Below are 16926 nucleotides of genomic sequence, written 5' to 3' on the forward strand. Positions count from 1 at the left end.
TAGAAACAATAAAGATCGGTGGCGATTCTAGTTTATTTGCGAGTTAAGTTAATTAATAGCTTAATTTCAATTTTCCAACCGCGATATATATATATATATATATATATATATATATATATATATATATATATATATATATATATATATATATATATATATATATATATATATATATATATATATATGAGGAGGGATATTCTTACTCCAGGAGTAAGTTATTTACACTTACTCCAAATCTGGATCATTGATTCTTCTCCATCTAATGGTTAAAAATATTAAGTAATTAAATGTGGAGAGAGAAAATCATTACTTATTACTTTTAACCATTAGATTGAGAAGAATCAATGATCCAGATTTGGAGTAAGTGTTAATAACTTACTCCTGGAGTAAGAATATCCCTCCTCTATATATATATATATATATATATATATATATAATAAATAATTATTTTATTTTATTAATGTTCTTTTGAAAACTAATTGCTTTAAATAGGTATTCGTTTGTTTCTTTAAATTTTATATTTTTTACCTTTCTGAAATATATTTATCATATGTATAATCTATAAAGACTAAGAATTACTTTGTCTTAAATTATAATATATTTTTGGCATTTAACGCGAATTCAAAAATATAATTATTATTTTTTTGAAAAAGTAGAATGATAAATAACTTTATAAAAATATCCTTCAATAATTATATTATAAATCAAAATTAAAAGAGTATAACAAAGAAAGAGTAATGAATGATACCTGATATATTAAAAAAAATTGTATTAATATTATATTGAAATTAACAGTTCTTATAATTTGAGACAAAAAATTCTTCAAACAATCCTATAATTTAAGAAGAGGTATATTAAAAATTAAAGTTAATATTTCAAGAGGATTACACGTGTATTTGTGATTGATTCAATGTAAATAGTAATTTAATTTTTAGTTAAAAAAATGAGAGCCAATTCAAATAGTAATAATAATTATTTATATATTCTTTTAATTAAAATGATTCATTCTTATAATTTGAGATTATAAAGTCCAAGTTTATTATTAAACCGATGTCTCATGGATTGATTTGATAGTTTAATATTATTGTCAATATTCTTTACCCTGTTTTGGATTGAATTGTTTTTTTTAATTTTATAATTTTTTTACTTAAGATGAGTATAAAATATAAATCAAATACAACGAATTGCAATAACAATAAAATATATTACTTACAAATATACTATTTACGTTCAATGGAGCAATAAAAAATATTCAATGGTCAAAGCATGTAGTTCTCCTTTTGTGTATATAAATAAACGTTGGACACATTCTCATAAAAACAATAAAACAATAAAGAACACATATTCTATTGACAAGATGAACACAGCAAAGAACTATACTTTTCTCCAGTTCACAATATTCTTAATTGCTCTCTTCCTCATTACATCAGGTTTGATATATACAAATGAATTTCTTATCAATATGTTGTGATTTATTAGAAATGATCTTGTTTTCATATAATTAAAGAATATTTATTATATTTATAATTTACAAAACTACTAAATTATTGGTTTATTTTATATTAATTATTTACAAAATTGTTATGACATTCTCTTATTGTTTGTGTATGTAGATATGTGCATGAAAACAGAAGCACAGTCACCTATTGTGACATGGCCATGTGTATCACCAAAACCTTGCAAAGTTAGCAGCACTTTTAGTTGCCCTTGTATCAAAAATCAATGTCAATGTGGAAAACCACCTCTTGATGATAACAATTCTATTGCATCATCCTCAATTGCAAATTAAATAAATACATATTGTGTGGAATTCATATAGTGTGTGAATGAGAATGTAATAAAGGTTGATAAGAAAAATATCAATTTCATCTTATTTTATTTTCAAAGTTTATCTTATGAATAATGTTATAATAGCTTCTTTGACTTTTAATTTCTTCTGTTCTTCTTGACTTGATAAAAAGAATGGAGTGCTTTATATCTAGATGTGAAAATATGTCCGCAAATAGGTGTGCATGGGTTGGGTTGGACCGGGTTTGGTCTAATCCGTTTCGTTATCCAACCTGTTCAAATTTTAATGGGTAGAATTCGTCGTCTAACCCGCAATTTCATTATTAAAATCGATCTGAACCGACTCGTTCATTTATGGGTTGTGTTTTAAATTTAAAAAAATAATTTTTTAAATTTAAAAATATTGTAACACAATTCAATGCATTTATACTCATTTCTAACAGACAAAATAGATGAAACACATTACATAACATATAACACTGGATAATATTTTCAAATTTCACAAGACAAATTATTTTTATAAAATACTTAAGTTGCAAATGATACAAAAGAAAATAACAAACAACATTTAATCTTAGAATTACGTAAACTCATTGCTCAAGTAGTATTATTAGTGGAGAATAAAACTTTTATAGGAAAATTATGGTTACCATTGAGATGATAATTTTATATTTCTATTTAAAATAATAATAAAAAATAAGAAATTACTAATATCACATCAATGTGTTGGGTTAACGGGTTTGCGAGTTGTAAAACTCAAACTCGATATCCGAACCAAAACTATATGGATTGTTGCGGGTTGGATTGAGTATACCCGTAAATAAACAGGTTCAGATAATTTATGGGTTGATTCAATTTCGATTAGCGGGTTCGTACTTCTCGACCATGTTAAATTTTGTAAGGCTCAAGTCTAATCTAATTATAAATTTTAAAGTCGTGTGACTTATTATAAGTTTAATTATAGGCCGGAATATGCCTTTTCGAAAGATTGATTTCCGCATACTTGAAACTTATTTCATTTAAGAATATTTAAATTTATAATATAGCATATTTTTAATTATAGAACGAGTTAATAAATCACTGAAATTAAATCTATTTTAATATGAATTTAATTAAAATACAGTGACGGTGTAAATAAATTTTACATCGTCAATAAATCACAACCGTTAATTTGTTGAAAGTATTTGACTTTTATTTTAAATTTTTTTAAAATAATATAATTGAGTGATTGTGATGCATTGTTATTACATTGGAGTACATAGCAATTAAACTATTTTAATATATAAGATATAATTTTAGAGAATTAAGATAGATCTAATATTATATTTCAATTTTAGTTTTATAATAAATTTCATTGAAAAATTAATGCAAAAATATTAATTAAAGGGGTTTTATATGTGAGTTGTTCATTACACTATAAAAATCATTTTTTTAAAAAACAAACAAGCCCATAATGACATCCAAAAAGCATAATACATAGTTCGGATAATATATTCAGATCGTCACATTTATTGCATAAAAGTTCAATTTGAAAATTCTTTTTTTTTTATTCAATAATTGTTTGGTAACGCAATTCAATTGTATTATGACATCATAAACATCATAATCATTTTAAATTACATATAATGTACATCTTTATCTCTAATCAATGCATAAAAATATGACTGTCTTTTGTTCATTGGGAAAGTCGTACGGATTATATCATTTGGAGCCTTCTGAATTGTGAATTTTTTCCATTTGGAATGGTTGATTGAATTCTCTTAGTTTTTAATGGTTGACGTATGGTGCACCCTAATACTATCAACCAAACTAATGCACTAGAGGATGGTGTGTTGGGAGATCCTCAGCACGGTGTTGCACACCTTGATCTTGAAAAGAATTCACAACTGAGCAAAATTTTACATTATTAGATCATATGTTTAAATGGATTCGTACAGAGGCTACCAAATTAGATTTTGAGATAGTATTTGGGAGGTCAAATTTGTGGATCTGTGTGATTGCGTGTATAAAGTTGATAATTTTGCAAAAGATTCTCTTTGATGTTTTGATAATGACAACGTCAACAATTATGATGAAGTCGGTGGCAATAGATTTCAACTCTCTAATGATGGTGACCTAACTGGAGAAATATCTGAAGCCCCGTAAAAAAAACTCAATATTAAAGTGCTTGTATGGTCGACGTATCTGGAAAAAGTCTTGGAAGCCTCAAAGTAATAAAAGATAGGAAGTGTGAGAGCTCGTTGGATCGTGTCTGTGAGAGTGATCGAAGTTTTTTAAAAATAAGGAAGTAACTTCTAAGTACTAAGGAAACTCACACACACACCTTAAAAAAAAAAAATCTTTTTCAAACGTTTTTATCTTGAAAATTGTTTTCTAGCAAGCCATCCATTTTTAAATTATTTTGTTTGGATGGAGTATTAAAATAATTTATTGTTAAATTTTTGAGGTCATTTTCATAAATTTTAAATTTTTTGTGTTAAATTTAAAATATGAAAAATAAGAACCAATTTGTAATTTTTGAAAATTTGAAAGGACCAATTTATAAAATCTTAAAATTATTAAGAATTTATTTGCAATTTTTAAAAATTATGGATGAATTTGAAATTTTTATGAAATAGGAGAACAATATTGTAATATTTAAAAAATTAATAATAGAAACTTTAATATTTGCTTTATATAGAGTTGATCACTCTGGACTTCCTCACTTTGCACTTTGGTGAAACCAAACCCGTTTGCTTCCTTCTCCAAATAGCATATCTATTCTAAGTTCAAAAATGTCAAACAAGGATAACCCAATCCATCACTTGCTCACAAAGTTAAAGTCAATTTCTCATCACATCCTTATATATTCTTCCAGATCCTTTGCAAATTCTAAAAATGTCCTATGCTATCGGAGATGCATCTCTAGACGCACCAAATTACATTTTTTTTGAAAATAAAATTCAGAGATGCAGAACCGAAGTTACTTTAAGGGTATGTTCGGAGATGCATCTCCGAACATACCTTTTTTTAATAGAAAAAATTAGTTCGGAGATGCATCTCCGAACTATATGAACATATTTAAAGGCCGTGTCAGACCTTCCTTCTCGTCTTTCTTCATTTTTCAGGAAAAAACAAAATTTTCTCTCTATCTCTCAACTAATTTCCAACATACACTCAAGATCAAGTTTTGAAGCTACATTCATGTGTTTCTTACCATTCTTAACTTCTTCTACCTACTGCATTCAACATCAGAGCACTCTGCACCTTCACCAACACATTTAAGAGTAAGTTTCTCATTTAGCTTATTTTAATTTTTTATTAATGTATAAGCTCAAATAGGTTAGTTTTAATGCATTAGATTGTTCAAATAGGTTAGTGTACAAGTTTGGTGACCCTGTTTATATGATTTTGATGAGTTTAGATGTGTTTGCATGCTAGGAGGCAGTTGCAGAACAAAGCTTTTGCCATTGAAGCAAAACGAAGCTTTTTTCGGAGGTGCATCTTCAAACTGGCTATTTCAGGTATTCAAATATGCATATCTGAACTCTTTCCTGTGTCATAATTTTCCTTTTTTTTTTCTTCAAGATATGGCTGAAAACCAAGTAAATCAAGTAAGGATGAGGTTTGGGCGATCCACCCTAACTGTCTCAACTCATTGCGAGAGGGCTAGTATGCACCAACAGGCTACAGTTGTCTTCCTTCTGCCTCACGATAGGGAGACTTCGTCCTAGGAGTCGACTTTTGCAGGGGTCGAGATCATAGAGTCGTGCGACCCATGAAGAGGATGAGCCTATTGCGCCCAGGTTCCAGTTGTTGCAGATGCCCCCTAGCAGGCCCGTTTCCAGGAGGACTGACATATACTTCCTTGCTCATATACTTTAGTGAGCATGTGGCTTCCCATGTTTGGGAAGGAGAAGTATATTTCTGAACTTCCTATATTATTTAATTTGTATCCAAATCAAACACAAATGATCATGTTATATTTCATTTTTAACAGGAGCGTGCAAGTTTGAAAAGTGTGAATCATGCAAGAAACATTCACCGTCTTTATCAGCCTGAAGATGAGTGGTTCTAAATTGTACTTCAAAACTTCGTCCCTGCAGGTATTTGCGCTTTGGAATACACCAACATCATAAGTGGCATGCAGGCTGTTTTTGCAGAGAGATGGCATAACAAAACATTATCTTTCCACCTGCCCATCGGCGAGATAACTATCACGTTGGATGATGTGGCTTGCCTCTTAAACCTTCCCATTAGAGTAAAATTGCTTGATCATTCTAAGATCAACAAGGCCATGTGATTGATATGATGGCGACTTTGTTTGGAGTTGACCCCGAAGAAGCATTTGATCATTGTAGAATAACCAGGGATGCACATGCCAAGTGCTCTTGGTTGGCAACATTGTATCACAACAATCTGGAGTTAGCTGAAAACACGAAAGTCGATGATTTATAGGTTGTTGTTAGAATCCAATTTGTACCTATTTTGTTCATACTTTTTGTGGTATTCTTAACTCTTTTCCTAAGTTTTGATTCAATTATGTATAATACTTTGGTAAATAAATAAAATTTTGTTTTGATTGTAAATATTTAGTTTCTTGACTTTTAATTGCTTTTTATAGGTCTTTAAGCTATAGGAAAGAATATAATGGAAAGTGTGGAAGAAAGACACTTAGAGGAGGCTCGGAAGCTAGAGGAAGAAGTTGGAAACTAGAAGGTCCTCTTAGTAGAGGAAATGAATTCAACAACCTAGCTCGAAGCGCGCTTCTTATAACGTAAAACAGAAGCGAACCAAAATTTTATGTATGCTTAACGGACCAAACTCGCAAAGCGGATGCTGTTTACTTTTCAGATATTTTGTGTAGTCCGCTTAGTGAACCTAGCCCGCTTAGCGGAGCTAATTGTTTACCACTTGTAATTTTAAGCACTTTGATAGATATTTTGGGATCCTATCTTCTTTTTCATCATACTTTTCATTCACAACAACCTAGGGCAAGAGAAAAGGAAGAGAAAAATTAAGTTCAAGAGAAAACTTCAAGATTTTCCAAGCATATTTCTTCATCTTCTTTGAGTTTGATGCTAGAAAATCTTGTCATGTTCCTTGTTGTTGAAGCTTCCATGGCTATGGAGAGCTAAACCTCTTTTTGTGTCAAGATTAGAGGTAGTTAGTTTGTAAATATGTATTTCTTTTAATCTTTTGTGTATGAACTTGGTTGATGATTAATATATGGTGAATATCTTGTTATTCATGTTCTATTTGTTGTTTTGAATCACTATTGAGAGATATGTTTCAGACCTTGACCTAAAAGATATTCATATATCAATAAACAAACTCTAGAGATAGATTTGTGAGTTGATGATCACTTGTATCAAGCTTTTAATATTATCATGTTGATTGTTGGCATGAGAGATCATCTAATGGTTAATATGATAATATTCACGATATTGCTTTAGAGATAAACGGTATCGAGAGGATACGTGGTTATATTAATCATTAATAAGTTCATATGCCTGGTTAATCGAGTACTCCCTTCGGCCTTATTTATAAGCAAAGATTCCTTTTTTAGGTTCATTGAATAATGAATGTATCTGGTTTATATAATAGATCAAGTACATTTATTACTCAATGAACCTAAAAAAAGAATTTTTGCTCATAAATAAGGCCGGAGTAGTATGTGTGAAGCAACTAGCGAAAACTAATCTTGGCGCATTTTTCTCAACTCATTTTTAAACCCTAGTTTGTTATCTTTGTTTACTTTTTATGCAATCTATATTTCATGTCACCAAACTCTTACAAAACCTTAGCTCAAAACACATTTAACTGTAGAACGACAGTAGTATCGCACTAATCCCTGTGGAAACGATAAAGGAAATACTTACCCTTTTAACAATTGTGTACCACAAGGAGTGTGCCTTGAGGTGCTACTTCACGTTCTTGGTTGGCACGTCCATGTTTATGGACAAAAGTGCAACCTACATGGATGTGACCTACCTCAAATATTTGATCGACTTGGAGTCTATTCGCAAGTGGAATTGGGGGGCACCGTGCTTGGTTTACCTGTACCACAACTTGAACGAAGCTTGCAAGTGGACGACAAAGCAGATGACAGGCTCGTGCACCCTACTTACAGTAATTTCCAAATTCAACTATTATGTTACAAACTAATTTTTATTGTTTACACTTGTTACTGATACTTTTTTTCTTATATGTTTTCAGGGATGGTTCCTGACTTACTATCACCGGATCCATGGGTTTGCACGTTCTCAGTCCTACACTCATGATTGGCCATATGCTTTTCATTTTATCCCTAGAAGAGAGAATGATCATATCTTTCCGTACCGTGTATACATTGACCGGACTCAACACGATGCCATAAAATGGAGGTCATACGATACTCACAGGAAGAAAGTTCTATTTGGCCCCAATTCATTATACTCTGGATGGTTGGAATGTGAGACCAACATCATGTGTAGGTATCTACCCGAGCGGTGCATGAGGCAATTGAGGTACGTGCAGATCATTCTCATGTCACCCTTCCAGGCTGTTTTATTCGTACTGTCCACAAAGACTTGATGATATTCTGGCGGACTGGGAGAATCATCTGATACCGATGGAATATCGAACTCATGAGGCCACCTCTCAGTAGAGCTATGTTGAGGGGTACATGACATGGCTCTATAAAGTGTCACACCCTTACATGACACATAATGCTTCTTGGGCACACAGGTCTGCTCATTAGAAGCTCATGGAGAATCAACAGGTATTGGACGACCATATCGTTGATGTGTTGTCGCGTTGTAAGACCATTATACGGCTTACACGTCAGAGCATTGAGTCTGAAGTGTTTGCGAGAGGTGGGGATGAAGCGGTCGGCCTAGCAGAGTCCTTTCTTTCCGTGACTTACCGTATGCAAAGGAGGAACCAGAGTGTTAGAGTTAGGCATACACACTGTAGTGTATGCATTTGATTTGTATTTTGTTTATTTTGAATCGAATTTAAAAATAATGATTGTACAAATATATTTGATTTTTATAATCTTCATGTTTCTATAATATTCCGTTTTACAAATAACGACAATTTTAATCAAATTGAAATTAGTTTCTAATGAAAATACCACAATCATAAAAAATTAATTATGTTCAAATTTCACACAGAAAAATTCAAAGATGCATCTCCATTCCAATTTTATTCCAATTTTTTTAAGACAAAAGGTGACTTCGATTATGCATATCTCCAAATTCACCCATAACTAAATTTTATCAATAAAAATAGTATTTAATACGTTCGAATATGTATCTCCGAAATAATCTAGAAGCATTTTCGAAATTTCAAGAGTGCGCCCCATTTAGCAAGAGTGGGAAGAAAATTTGCCCTGTTAAATATAGATTTAGATCTTACTTCAGAGGCTGATTTTCACTAGTTTAGTTCGGATCCCAACCAATGAAATACAATAACAATAGCTTTCTCGTTTTTTAAATCTAAAAACCAACATAATTTTATTAAATTCAAAATATAAATTGATTTTTTACTAAATTTACTCTATTTAAAGATACCATTTCCTATAAACTCTTCAATTAATTTAAGATTAAATATTTCAATAACCTTTTACTCATTAAACAATATAGTTTTAATTATTAGGGTGCAAGTCCACAATCAAAAATCAAATTAAAATTAAAAACCAGAAATCATCAAAGAGAAACCAAAATGTATGCTTGAGGAAATATTTAATTGCTGCAAAAATCGTGCTGGCCCATTTCAGCCAGTCACAAACCCAAAAGAGCATAATCTTGCATCAATTTATCATGCCATGATCATTTAGAAATATAACAGAATGACTTATAGGTTATTTTCCTGTCATAGCAATAAACAACCGTAAAACTGTATGGAAACAGAAACTGACAGCTACTCTCAATGTTAAAGCAACCTCAGGTACTATCAGACTCATTTCCTGAATCAATATTCATCGGTTGTGCTTGTGCATTCTTGTAGCCACTAATTTCATCCTGATAACGTCTTTTATCAACACGGGCTTTTGCCTCATATGGCTCCTTCTCCTCACCTATAGATTCAACATACAAAGAAATAGCAAAACTTAGTAATAACACGTGATAGGATTTTATTAGTGATCAGGAATGACATTACGTGGAAATAGAACTGCGTGAAATGCAACAACGGCGAACCAGCCATACCTGACATCTTTTTCCATTTCTCTCCAAGTACTCTTGCCACATCAGTAAATGAAATCCCAGGATTGGTTTTCTTTAGATTCTGTCATTTAAAAAACCAAGTAGTGTTTGAAATGTCTTCTATCTATAGTTATAGACAATTTTACAGAAGGGAAGTGATCATTTCCATACACCCAAATCCAAAACCACACTACTGGTATGTAAAACATAAAACGCACCTCTCTTTCCATTTGAGAAAAGAACATGAACCCAGACAATGCTCTCTTGGGTGCATTTGGATCTTTTTTCTTCTTTGGTTTTTTCTTCTTTACATCTTCATTGGCATCTTTTGATTTCCTCTTAGAAGTAGATGCTTTAGAGCTAGAAGGCAGATCCTTCTTAGGCTCCTTTTTGGGAGGCTTCTGAAAATTGGTCATGATTAAAGTGTTGGGAATACCAAAGATTTAAAGAATAGAAGTGAGGCATCACAAGATAATAAAGGCAAATAAAATAAATCACTTGCCTCTATCTCATTATCACTTTGGCTAGCATCAGAATCATCTGCCCCAGAATCATCAGTAGGAGACCCTTCATCATCCTTTTCGGCAACAAAATCTTCATCCTGTAGACATTATTTCCCTCTGATTAGTAAATACAAAAGCAAACCATATTACAGAAAAACATGATGCAGGGAACCCCACCATACAAGATAGTCATGTGCACATAAGTCCAGAAAAAAGGCACAACCATAAAATTATGTAATACAGAAAACACAAGAAAGTGAAAATGCTTCTCATGAAGAAAAGATGAGGGTAAAAATTAAATCAAATTTAGGTTAGGCACCTCCTCATCACTTTCATTTTCACCAGCTTCATTTCTGATGCGCTCAAGATGTGGATCAACAGCATCATCATCATCGCTCTCAAGAACCTTAGCCACACCAGTGGTTGCTTGGGCATCTCCTAAATTCATAATTTTCAAGCCCTTTGAACTGCATGATCAGGTAAGAAATGAATCGCTATATGACAAACAAGCAGTTGCCGAGTAAAATTTGGCAGCGAGGTAATGTTTACCTGATAAAACTATACAAAGGGTGGTACTCATTTCTCTGAATATTACGGAAGAGATGCTCTTGCTCAGATTTAAGTCTGATAAGAAGGTCAAAATAATGCATATTTGAACCACCGGCAGCATGTCGCTCAAATTCCACATAGTCAATCTAGTCAGAAACAATGAAACAATCAAAACCTCTAATGGATGATATCATATGCAGGTCAACCAGTATCTAATAACTGGCCATCAGTAAACAGAACTCAATTTTACCTCTTCATGAGTAATAAGAGTGGGAGGTTTAGGCAGAAAGAAGAAGCTCTTCTCAAGAGGATACAAAATTCCATCTTCAGCTTTTAGAGATGATTTTACGGCATAACCATCTTGACAACTCCTAAACTTTCCAGGCTTGGTAACTTTGGCCCCAGACAAGCCACGTAATATTGTAGTGAACACTTCATGGATGAGCCCCTGATTATTGAATTTTAAATGAAAAGTATCCATTATTGCATTGCATCACATGCGAGCCATAGTTTACCAAATTTTCGCATCGGTCAATCAAATAAAAATATAAAGTTCATATTTTCCCAAGCAGCCCTCAAGGAACTGTACTCCGGGGTGGTATATCAACAAATCACCAGTTTAGGAAATACCTTATAAGACAGCTCTAACTTATCTTTGTATTTAGCATTATAGAGATCTTCACTTAATGCCAATTCACTTTGAACCACATCATCAGTTTCGAACTATACAGAAATGAGCAAGCAAATCAATGTTAGCTTCAGAAGAACACAAAATGTTTATCACCTAAATTGGTAAACCATAAACCAATGAGCAATTACCTGCATCACAATATGAGGGTACAAAGTTTGTCCTTTCCGAATAGGTGGATCAAGACTAATAACAACGAAGGTATGCGGCTGATTAGACTGCAGATACATACAGCAGGTTGACATGAGAAGTCAGTATTCTTAACAAGTCCAGATAAAAGCATCAATCTTGAGACATGGTTGGCAGATAAACTATATCAATAATAGCTAATATGGAAATCAATACCCGTGAAAAAGAAAGCAACGGAACAGAAAATAAACCTTAGGAAGTAAAAATAGTCGAACCACACTGCTATACTGGATTTTGAAATCATTAGCTTGTCCTTGAAGCCGCAAGAATGACAGGTGTAACTCCACACTATATCGTCCTCTACACAATAATACAAATTTCTACTATTAGATACTAGCTCTTTCTGTAGAAAGGATGTAAATGAAATCAGAAGTATGCAAAAGAGTGATATGAAACCAAAAATAGTTGAATGAACATGTCTGTGTATTTAAAGATGTTTACCTTGGTGTAAGGATTGCAATACTCTCAAACGTAACAACAGCATCTTCACCTCCATCTCCAACGTCAACAAAAGAAACTATTTTATCACGGAAAACCTGATACGAAAAGGATTTGCAAAGTTGGGTTACATTGGATTTATTTAGGGTTAAATATGTTTTTAGTCCCTATAAAGTTAAAGATACTCCAAGTTCAGTCCATCCTTTTATAAAAACTGAGCGACTAAAAGCTCCTAATTTTTATAAAATGAATGAATAAAAGCACCCATTTATATAAAATGTGGGGCTAAAAATTGATAATAAAAAATATAGAGATTAAGAACACATTTAACCAATTTATTTATTATAAGTTATAATATGAAATATGTTAACCTCATGAACAAACTTACTTGAGCAGGGGGGTGATTTTCATCACCAACGAACTGAGTGTTGGAATTCGGTATATGGAAACTTATCTCCATCAATGAATCTTTCTGAGATCATGAATAATATTAGACTATAAAAAAATGCACACCCAAATTGAACCGGTTAACCACATCTCACAATACAGTTCAAGCCCAATATGGATAAAGAAGGTTTCTTTGTAAGCAGTTGCAAGCAGCTGTTATGAACTGTATTTGTTAAAACTCCGAAGACTTTATCAATTACCTCATTGGCTCCAGTTGTGTCATCCACATGAAACTCCAAGATCACATCATTTTTCCCTTGAAGGTTTGTTTGTGAGATATCTGCTAAAGGCACCTCAAAAGCTTGCTTTGAACCAACCATGAATGCCAACATATTACCTGAAATCGAAACAGAAGCATAAGAACATCCACTAGTAGTACAACTGTATAGAAGCAGACAGCTCAATTCCATCAAACCAGCTCTGCTATGAAGAGATAAAGAATGCATTTGGTTGGCAAAACAAGAAAGCGAGAAAGAGACATGGTTCCTGTTTGAGAAGCTAACCCAACACCACCTATACCCCAACCTCCCAAGAAAAACAATACTCCTACAGTACAAGGAAAGCTAGTGCATCTCCAAATACAGAACAAAAGGTACCAACTGAAGTTCTTAGTTCAGTGCTATGTATTGGTATCCCTTACAGAAAATATATATGTACCATGTTCTTGTGATGCGTCCATGTTGTACAGAACACAATGTCAAATATTTTTACTCCAAAACAAACTTTCTCAAGTATAACAAGGATGATAGATCCATCGGAGAAAGATGCAATACGTCGTGAGGAAATATCAATTTCATTACATTAGTCAGTTCATGTAAACATCACCAACCATTTAAATCAATTTCTCCCCAATTGCGCCCACTAACAGAAAGTTGCTTCTCTTTTACAGTTACTCCAAATGTATTTTGGAAAAAACTTGTCAAACTTACAACATCCTACAAAATAAGTATAAAATATCAACATCAGAAACGGAATCTGATAGGAGTCCAGTTCCAAGTCATTCAAATTTAGATATGCCAAAGTGTTAATCAAAGGAACAAAAATAAGAAAACAACCCAATACCTTGAATTCCTTTTTCTACATCAAATATATATAATTTAGGAAGGGCGGAGAATAACCTGATCACGAAATCCAGTGAATTTGTGGAACGAACCATCTTTGTTCTGAACACCAAGTTGATTACTCTTTGGAACCTTTGTCCATGTCACGCTCATTAAGTCAGTTTTATCAACTTCAATAGATTTACTACCATCCTGTCTCCTCCATAAAATTCCCCCAGAAAATATTTTTATCTTCCCTGTATTCTGCAAACCCAATATATGAAAAGTGGTGTCAAACAAAACAAATCCTATACTCGGCTATCTATTTACAAATTTACAAAAACAAAAAACTTTTTCCCCTCTTATCATTGTTCTTTTATATAAAAAAAACACTGAAATTAGATAAATCCTTGGCATGGGATAAGCAATGCAACATCGCAACATGAGTATATATAGACTATGCATGTTCAGCCTCTTCCTATGGATATTTAAATTAAATCAGTTGTACATAAAAACAAATGAAATATATGAAGCACAGACACCAGAAACACGGCACTGGCACTAATACACAGACGCCGACACACGTTCTTCCAGAGAGGTGTCAGTGGTAAAGAGAGTGAAAACACTTTGCATGAGGCAAGTGTGCCTCTCCTAAACAAAAAACCACCAATGCCCTAATTCACCATTGTAGCAACTAAAAATCAAAATTACGAACTTATTTACAAATAAACAGATCATTAGAATGCTAATAACAATAATAATTATAATTAGGGGTTAATAAAAGACTAAGAAAAAACACAACAATGCAGAAAAAAAAAAACTAGGGTTTCTTTGAAAAGAAGAACTAGCGAAACCCTGAGCGATACATGAAAAAAGCTGAAAAACAGGGATCATATAAAGAGGAACGGAATGAAGGTTTTGGTGAGGGAAGAATAGAGAATGGAAGATCGTAGAGAGAGAACTGACAGTGCCGCCGCGGCCGACGAGGGTGATGTTGTTGAAGAGATGACCGTCCGTCATGGCTCCCCGCAAGATTACTGCTACACTCTTCTGAGAAAACGAATTTGTAACTATGCAATTTGGGTATTTATAAGCATTCGATGAAGAGTAGCGCGCCGAAGCTCAATACACTATTTTATTGGTCTATTCATCATATAATTAATAAATTAAAAAAATATATTGTAAAAAAAAATTACTTATTAGATATATATGATATAAAAATATATTTTAACAAAAAAATATAAATAATTAATAAATAAATACCAAATTACTTGTGCATATATTATGTTATTGAAATACTTAATAATATTTTAAAAATAATTTTAACTTCAAAATATAGTTTCTTTTAGGCGAACATTTATTCCAATAATAATTCAATAAAATATCTCAAAATATAATATTTAGTATAAAATAGTATTTTAATTAAGATAATATTAATAATGTGACTAGTGTAAATCAAATATTTGAAAGGTAATTTGTTACATATGGGTAAAGGTCAATATATCGGCACTTCCCCTGCAACACAAAATAACAACGGAGAGAAAGGGTCACGTCAAGAGTCCATAACCTCAATTTACGCATAATTGTGATTCTAATCTAGTAGAATTGTGTCGTCTATGAGAATCAACTTTTGAATTTTTGTGAATTTCCATTATTAGATCTTGTATGATCTGAAAGCCATTTCGCTAATACAAAACGATATGATGAAAAAGATAATCTTCGTTTTCACATGGAAAACTCCTTTAATTTTTTTGACTAGACACCGCTGTTAATTCTCGTTGTTAATGTGGCTGGAGGAAAATCATTGCGTAAGGAAAAGTCTCCGCAATTGAGCATCCTTCGATCAACATAATAGAACAAGTAATAAGGAGATGGCGAAAGGAGGTCAAATATTCCAATATCACGAAAAAGATTTATGGGGTCCTCGACATGACATTCTTGAACGTCATGACCTCTTATGAAATGGAAACTCCAGGAAGAAATGAAAATTTTGGTGGCACAAAATGTCTCGGGACGTGCGATTGCGAATGCATAACTTGGAGCGACGCGAAAGACCAACACCACCGGGCGTCTGTCAATCTCAAAACTCATAAGCACGAGATCATAGATCTATAAAGGATTTTCAATGAACAAACAAATAGAAGAATCATAAATGTGTGTTATATTGCTATTCGTTCAAGAAAGACGTCGTCGACTATATAAGGTGGACCGTGACTAGCGGCGCCAAAAGCGGCATCCCCCTTAATCCACTAATGACAGAGTGTCACAGTGAGTACGAAGAAATAGTCATCATCAATATCGGTCCGTACAAAGTCATGAGGGTTCTCACATGTAAAGAAGACAATACCTTGTAGTCAAATGGCCTGGACTCGAGGTCAACATGAATATGGGTACTAGCAGGACGAGTGCTAAGAATGGGAAAAATCCAGGGAGGATTGTGGGGAGGCCATCACAGTAAGCTTTTATGGCTAAGAAAAATGGAACTCAAATGTGTGGTAGGGACATTTAATGTAGAAAGGACAAGAAAAACGTCTCAAGGCCGATTTTAAACATCAACTCGACATTGCTTAATTTAGAAACTAACATCCTGATTGCGATAACTAGGGACTAATTCTTAATAGATAAGTCAACCCTTATCACCTTCCTAAGAATGGTTAGTTATTTGTGGTTATCGGTCTTTAATAATTATATGTGTTTTAAGAAAATTGAGTAGTTTATTTATCTTCTAATATAGAAATATTTGATATAAATAACATAATCTATCAAAATGACGCAAGTCACCCCTTCAAAAGTATGGTAAAATAAAATAAAGTGCATTAAGTCACAACTAGTGCACCTCCTCTAGGAGCTAGTCACTCCAATGGTATAAGAAGTGGAGCCTGGAGACGTCAACCTCGAACCAGGCTTAAACCTTGGGTAGGGAAGGGGAACTAACTCTTAGTTAGGGACGGTTTCTACTAACGCTTAATAATTATGATAGCTCCCAACAAATGGGATGAGAAATGACGAAGCGCCAGAGGTCATTCCAACTCCCGACAAATGATGATATTTAACTTGAATGTAGCAAGATAATGTCTCTAGTTCCCAGAAGATGTTCATGGAGGGTAGACATATCA

General features: G+C 32.8%; 1 protein-coding gene and 1 long non-coding RNA gene across 2 annotated transcripts; one reads left to right on the forward strand and one right to left on the reverse strand.

The window, feature by feature from the left end:
- The first annotated feature begins 1321 nt into the window (after positions 1-1321).
- Positions 1322-1886, forward strand: LOC131617632 (uncharacterized). Its single transcript, XR_009288638.1, has 2 exons — positions 1322-1430; positions 1614-1886. It is a non-coding gene; the product is annotated as an uncharacterized LOC131617632 (long non-coding RNA).
- Positions 1887-9457: 7571 nt separating this feature from the next.
- Positions 9458-14915, reverse strand: LOC131617633 (FACT complex subunit SSRP1-like). The gene is made up of 16 exons (XM_058888892.1): positions 14777-14915; positions 13889-14074; positions 13600-13705; positions 12971-13107; positions 12712-12795; positions 12327-12421; positions 12077-12185; positions 11828-11914; positions 11639-11731; positions 11259-11456; positions 11009-11154; positions 10779-10926; positions 10459-10557; positions 10175-10357; positions 9960-10038; positions 9458-9829 (listed from the first exon to the last, which is right to left on the reverse strand). The coding sequence occupies exons 1-16, from the start codon at positions 14828-14830 to the stop codon at positions 9696-9698; spliced, it is 1938 nt and encodes a 645-aa protein (XP_058744875.1). The 5' UTR covers positions 14831-14915; the 3' UTR covers positions 9458-9695.
- Between the last annotated feature and the right edge of the window lie 2011 nt (positions 14916-16926).

The sequence above is a fragment of the Vicia villosa genome, linkage group LG7 (assembly GCF_029867415.1).
Source record: "Vicia villosa cultivar HV-30 ecotype Madison, WI linkage group LG7, Vvil1.0, whole genome shotgun sequence".
Classification (NCBI taxonomy): domain Eukaryota; kingdom Viridiplantae; phylum Streptophyta; class Magnoliopsida; order Fabales; family Fabaceae; genus Vicia; species Vicia villosa.